The 7600-nt window shown below is 34.7% G+C and overlaps 2 protein-coding genes across 2 annotated transcripts in view; one reads left to right on the top strand and one right to left on the bottom strand.

Moving 5' to 3' along the window:
* Positions 1-490, bottom strand: part of LOC137621930 (uncharacterized) — an 8721-nt gene extending 8231 nt beyond the window's left edge. The window contains exon 1 of the mRNA XM_068352432.1: positions 446-490. Within this exon, the coding sequence (XP_068208533.1) occupies positions 446-490 (45 nt within the window). The remainder of the gene's footprint in view (positions 1-445) is intronic.
* A 5184-nt stretch (positions 491-5674) lies between these two features.
* On the top strand, positions 5675-7054 carry LOC137621929 (golgin subfamily A member 6-like protein 6). The gene has a single exon (XM_068352431.1). The coding sequence runs from the start codon at positions 5675-5677 to the stop codon at positions 7052-7054; it is 1380 nt and encodes a 459-aa protein (XP_068208532.1).
* Positions 7055-7600: the final 546 nt, after the last annotated feature.

The following is a 7600-nucleotide window of genomic DNA, read 5'->3' as shown; positions in this document are numbered from 1 at the left end:
TTTGACCAAAGTTCTAAAACAGCAATAATTAGTCCTTTTTTTAATACATGATCGATCTGCTCGTAACCTTGAGAGATTCGTCCTTCTAATTTCATCTTTAAACTATTTTATGGAAGTTGGAAGTTGCATTTGAAGATTTCTTTAGTATCCTTCGTGTTCATGGCTTTACACCTACATGGGAACTTTAAACTTTATTCAGCTACTTTAGACCTTGCATTCTTCTTATGCTTTCTCAACGAGTTCTCCAGCCTGTCTCTTCCCAGTTACCAAACACATTTTACTCAAAAAACTTTTTAATGAAACTAACTTCTTTGATTTTTTGTTTTTACTTATGGAAGGTAACCTTCATAGCCTGGTTAAGTGCAAAATTAAGTCAATATGTAAAAGTTCATTTTTTTTTAAAGCACACTTTCCACATAACTGTGATTCTGAAATAAAAACTTACTTGATACTCATTAAATCTAACTTCTATTCCTTTCAAGAAAGTCATTGTGGAGTTACAAAATTCATAATAACTATATTTCTTTTTTTTTTTCTTTTTTAAATCGACAACAATACATCGCCATAGCTTTCCAGTAAGAGGATACCTCTTCCATCTCTTATATATTAACAAACATCTGGAGTTATTCCAACATTTGATGGCAATTCCAAGGTATCTGAAGATTTTTTTTCCATATTGCATTACTCTTTACTATGGGAACTTTTCAACTTTTTTGTTAGACTTTTTTCAGCCATTATTCTAATGCCTTGATACATTTTCCTCTAAAAGGATCACTATTCTTCATTTTCAAGGATCAGTATTCTTCATTTTCCCCTAAAAAGATAAGTATTCTTCATTTTCCTCTAAAAAGATCAGTACTCTTCATTTTCCTCTAAAAAGATCAGTATTCTTCATTTTCCTCTGGTCTAAATTATACTTTGCTAACTTAGTATTTTCCTGAACATTGTTCAGCACTGGCATTGTTAACCGCAATTAATTTTTTTCAAAGACTACTTTTATCTCATTTTAGTAAATCAAATACGGCCTTTTCCTTCTAGAGCCAAGACATGAAATTCTGGACCCACAGCTTGTTTAACAAAATCCAATAGACGCCAATTTCTCAATCCTTTCGGCGTCAAGTTCACTCTTCTTTTGTTCTTCTCAGCCTTTTCTTTCCCCCCACACGGTTTACTTAACTAAACCCCTTAGGTTACTTGAATTATTAGTTTTCTCCAACAAAAATGAATTGTAGAACCATTTCCTTTATAGGGAAATATTGCTAAATTGCCCAAATTTTCGTGTATGAGAGAGAGAGAGAGAGAGAGAGAGAGAGAGAGAGAGAGAGAGAGAGAGAGAGAGAGAGAGAGAGAGAGAGAGTGTTCGCCTCAAAGACCTATTGGAAATATGAAAGTCTATGTTCATAACATTATATTCTGGCGTTCTTTTTTAACATTAAGCTAAGCATCAGTAGAAAAAAAAAAAAACATGCAGGTACAATGAATAAAGAATGACGGAAGTCTTATCCTTATCAGCTAAGGAATGAAGGGTTTTGGGGACCCTACAGATCCACCTGCTGAGTCATCAGCTGCCATTGCCTGGCCATCCCTGGTCTTGGCTTGATCATATGAATATATGGCCCGTCCCTACAGCCTGCTAAGGCAATGCCAGTGTCCCTTGCCTATGCTATTCATGTGCGACTTTAAACTTCTAATTGTAATAATATGAAGAAATTTGTTTTGAAAACAAAAACGTATGATCTGATTCACGTAGGCATATACTACGAAGCGTAATCATAGAGAAAAAGGGGATATGTGTTTGTTAACACTAATGTAACAAAGAGTTCAATGGTCTATTGAAAAAATTACAATTGATCATCAAATATAAAAGAGTGGCAAACAACCAATATTCACTGGCATTGGGAGACGGCAAATCTGATGAATTATATCATGAAACACAACAGATTAAGCTGTTATACAGTATGTTGACTTTATCAAAATATCAACAAAAACATGTAATCAAGACATTATGCTCTTGTAAGCGTGGATCTAAAAGTACTGTGAGTAGTCCTCGACGAAGATGAAACCGTTTGAAAAAAAAAGGTATTTCGACTCAAAATCAGAGTATTTATAAACCTGTCAAAAAGAATAATCTTTATTTTGTGTACGGAATGCTTATCATTAAAAGTTTAAAGGCCGCTCATGAATGGCAGAGGCAAGGTACAGTGACATTGCCCTAACAAGTAGGACAATGCCCTAAGACTGACATCATAAACATATGATCAACGCCCAAGACCCTCTCCATCCAAGCCAGGTCCAGGGAGGGCCAACCAAAGTCTGCTGATGACTCTGCAGATAGCCCTATAGGCTCCCCCAAACCCCCTCCCCCCATTCTTAAATTAACAGGAGGGTGAGGTTGCAGCAACCAATGGAACTAACGAGATTGACTGATTTAAGATTTTCATGGCATCGTTCAATCAATCAAACTCGTTAGTTCCTTTGGTCGATACAACCTCACATAGGGACTTGAACCCCAGTCTGACGATGACCAGTCAGGGACGTTACCACATACGCCACCACAACGTTAAATCGGAACAGATGGAAAAATAGGAAAATAAGACAAGAAATTATGTGGCGTCAAAAATCACAGGGGTCAGTCCATCCAATATTACAAGGAAGTCTACAATGACACAATGGCGTTAAATGAGTCAAATGGGTGTTAAAAGTAGTTGCTTGTTTGGTTAAAACAAAAAACAAAAAAGGTCTAAAGAATAGTTTCAAGGACAGCTTTGATATGAAAACATTCAAAACTACAAATATGATTATTACGGATAGGCATAAAGGGCAAATCAAGCTTCCACAAAAAAGACGGAAGCAAATAAAGATAAATATAAATAAAAAAAAAAAAACAGATCAATGCATGTAAACAAATATTTCATATAAAGATTTATGTGAACTGTAAGATACCTCTATTCTCACTCTGAGAACTTTCCTAATTGCCTGATACTTCATTAAATCACTTCAGAGATAGTTAAAACTGATAATACCAACCCACCGCTATTGTCCTTAAACTGAAGAATAATGTATCTATATCTACATTATATATATATATATATATATATATATATATATATATATATATATATATATATATATATATATATATATATATATATATATATATAGATACACAGACACACACACACACACATATATATATATATATATACATATATATATATATATATATATATATATATATATATATATATATATATACATATATATATATAAGATCCAGTCTCCGTCTCCCGCCTGTGCTACTTCCGACTTACAATTCGTGGAAATACTAAATGTAATATTTCCTTAGGCCTAAATCTTGTGTGCCTACTTCTCACGGATCTTTTCAGGATGGGGCGGGGGAGCTTGTGCGGTATGGAATTCGAAACGAAATCAATCTAGTTTTAAGCTTCATGAGGAAATATTACGTATGTGCGCATACAGTTTTACACGTATGAACACACACATATATATATATATATATATATATATATATATATATATATATATATATATATATATATATATATATATATATATATATATATATATATATATATATATATATATATATATATATGCATAAGGACAAAAGGAAAATAAAAATACGAAATATACGGTTAAGTCCTGACTAGTTTCGTGATACTTCTTCAGAGGACTGATTTATTGAGAGAGGTTTGTTTGTATATGAAAAACACGTTTAAATGGGCAAAATTTATCATATATATATATATATATATATATATATATATATATATATATATATATATATATACATTATATATATATAAATTTATATATATATATATAAATATATATATATATAATATATATATATATATATATATATATATATATATATATATATATATACATATATATAGATATATATATATATATATATATATATATATATATATATATATATATATATATTATATATATATATATATATATATATATATATATATATATATATATATATATATAAAGGTGGTAGATTGGCCAGGGCACAGGCCACCCGTTGAGATACTACCGCTAGAGAGTTATGGGATGTTTTTGACTGGCCAGAAAGCAATAAATTGGATCTTTCTGTCTGGTTACGGTTCTTTCCCCTTGCCTACACATACACCGAATAGTCTGGCCTATTCTTCAAAGATTCTCATCTGTCCTCATACACCTGACAACACTGAGATTACCAAATAATTCTTCTTCCCCCAAGGGTTTAATTACTGCACTGCAATTGCTCAGTAGCCACTTTCCTCTTGGTAGGGGTAGAAGAGACTCTCTAGTTATGGTAAGCACCACTTCTTGGAGAAGGACACTTCAAAATCAAACCACTGTTCTCTAGTCTTGGATAGTGCCATAGCCTCTGTACCATGGTCTTCCACTACCTTAGGTTAGAGTTCTCTTGCTTGAGGGTACACTCGGGCACACTATTCTATCTAATTTCTCTTCATCTTGTTTTGTTAAAGTATTTACAGTTTATATAGGAATTATCTATTTCAATGTTGTTACTGTCCTTGAAATATTTTATTTTCTTTTTTTTTCTTTCCTCATTGGCCCATTTTCCCTGTTGGGCCATCTGGGCTTATAGCATTCTGATTTTCCAACTAGTGTTGTAGCTTAGCAATTAATAATAATGATAATGATAATAACAATAATTGTTATGTGTAATATATATATATATATATATATATATATATATATATATATATATATATATATATATATATATATATATATACACATAAAAGTGTGTGTGTTAAGCCTAATCATGTAAATTCCTTATTTGGTCAAACAGGATAATTTTCTTTTATTTTCCATTTTAACAAATCAATTGTTATTTAACTATCAACATTTCTTAAGTCGTGTTTCATTCTTATATAGCCGATTTACATGTTTAGGCTTAAAACACAAACACACGTGTGTGTATGTATGTATGTATGTATGTATGTATGTATGTATGTATGTGTGTGTCCAAAAAGTTCTTCAAGATCATCCTGGAGACGTTTTGAAATTCTTGGAGACGTTTTTGTTAAGGCTATCGATTCCTGGAGAAGTTTTTGGAAGATCTTGGACACACACACACACACACACACACACACACACACATATATATATATATATATATATATATATATATATATATATATATATATATATATACTGTGTATGTGTGTGTCCAAGATCTTCCAAAAGTGGCAGGAAAGACATCCGGCCATGAAAAATTAGCAAAAACCAATATGCCCTGTGGAGATTGCAAGATTAGAATTAATGCAAAAGCGTCTCCAAGGTCTTCAAAACGTCTCCAGGCTCTGATATGGTCTTTAAAATTCTCTTCGATGGCATCTGTTTTTTTTTTTTTTTCTCAATTCAATGCTGCAACAGAACTCGGAAAAGTAAATAATGACTTTTATATTTTCACCTGTATCTATTGCATCAAAAAATATTGTTTATATGTTATTATTTCGGAGGAATTTATGCAAGTTATGCCAAGAAGCCATCATCGTCCAGGAAGGCTGAGGAGGATCACTTGAAGTTAGTTCAGGACGTCGATGTGAGGAACCAAAAACTTTTGAAGGAAATCGCGGAAAGCAAGGAAAAGGAAGTCGCCCTCCAGCAGAGGATTCGGTAAATGGAGGCGCAGTTGGAAAAGAAAAAAATTACCCACACCGAGGATGAAAAAAGCATCCGTGACGATTCTGGGAGACTAGTCCGAATGGCTATAGAACAGAAGAACAAGAAAAAGAAGGACGACGAAAACTATGAACAACCACTGGAACTCCACAAGGAGCTGATGCATCATAAGCAAAATGTTCTAGAAGAAGAACTTGAAAAAAAAACACAGCAAAAATTGGCGATAGCGAGGAAACAACTAGAACTTTCTCGAAATTGTATTGGAGTCCTGAAGGAAGAGATCGCCGAACTGGATCAGAAACAGGAGGTGAGGAATCCTCAACTCAGCGAAGAGACGACAAGGAGGATGGAAAACCTCGAAAGGAAACTGTTGGAGAAAAACGGTCAAGTGGAGGCATTACAGGCGACTATAAACTCTCAGGGTCTTCAAATTGAGAAAAATCAAACGGTAATCAACCGATTACTTGAGAAGATGAAAAATGTGGACTTCCGACAAGTCCTTCTCGATGAAAAAGAAGAAAGGCTCCGACAAAGAGAAGCAAAACTGAAGTCCAGAGAAGCTAAGCACTGGGGACCGGAGTCAAAACGGGCAGATTCAGGAAATCAGCGCAGACGTCAATGGGAATTGGAATACTACGAATTCCTTGTAAAAAGTCGTCAGTACGCCCTCGATAATGCCTTCGTTTTTTATGACCATGGTGATTTTTGGTTACCGGTTTGGTTTGTTTCAAACTCCCCACTGAATAGGCCTACTTCCGAATATTTTGAACGACTCTCGCAGAAACATAGTGTTAAATGTAAAACAGACTGGATATTTAACAAGCCTTACAGCTTTAGAAAGGATTTACCGAAAGATGAAGAATGGGAAATAATTCAGAGGAAAAAGAAGGAAATAATTCAGAGGAAAAAGAAGGAAATAATTCAGAGGAAAAAGAAGGAGTATATCGAAAAATTGCGGAAAGATATTGCATTTGATAAACAGTGTGAAAAGCTAGGAAAGGGTTCGCAGCGAAGAGACCACTTTAGGAGGTTGTGGCCTCGAGTGTTTAGAGTGGTGAAGTTCAGAAGTTGTGCTTCTGAAGACTTGACGGGAGACGAACGACTGCTAGCAGAGAAGAAAATATGGCACGAATATGCAGGAGGATTTGGATTCATTCATTGGATTCGTCGAAAGAAATTATGGATGGAGTTGAAGTGCGAGTTGTGTGCTCGCAAAATATGGGATGTCCTTCCCTTCGAACTGTGGAATATTCTACATAAACATCTGCCGGATGAAAAACTAAGTGACAAAGCTACCAAAATGACGGAGAGGGCTACAACAACAGAATTCGTGTCTACGAGGGGTGTGGGACCTAAAAAGAGGTCAAAGTACTTGTAATGCAAGGGGTGGGGGCGCTAAAAAGAGGTCAAAGAACTTCTAATGCAAGGGGTGTGGGAGATAAAAAGAGGAAAAAGAACTTCTAATGCAACGGGTAAGGAAGCTAAAAAGATGTCAAAGAACTTCTAATGCAAGGGGTGGGGGAGATAAAAAGAGGTCAAAGAACTTCTAATGCAACGGGTAAGGAAGCTAAAAAGAGGTCAAAGAACTTCTAATGCAAGGGGTGTGGGAGCTAAAAGGAGGCCAAAGAACTTCTAATGCAAGGGGTGTGGGAGCTAAAAAGAGGTCAAAGAACTTCTAATGCAAGGGGTGGAGAAGCTAAAAAGAGGTCAAAGAACTTCTAATGCAAGGGGTGTGGGAGCTAAAAAGAGTTCGAAGAACTTCTAATGCAAGGGGTGTGGGAGCTAAAAAGAGGTCAAAGAACTTCTAATGCAAGGGGTGTGGGAGCTAAATAGGACTTGGATTCATTCATTGGATTCGTCGAAAGAAATTATGGATGGAGTTGAAGTGCGAGTTGTGTGCTCGCAAAATATGGGATGTCCTTCC

Source organism: Palaemon carinicauda, chromosome 28 (assembly GCF_036898095.1).
Source record: "Palaemon carinicauda isolate YSFRI2023 chromosome 28, ASM3689809v2, whole genome shotgun sequence".
Taxonomy (NCBI): Eukaryota; Metazoa; Arthropoda; class Malacostraca; order Decapoda; family Palaemonidae; genus Palaemon; species Palaemon carinicauda.
Note: the sequence above shows the minus strand (reverse complement) of the source record. Positions and strands in the feature narration are given on the sequence as shown.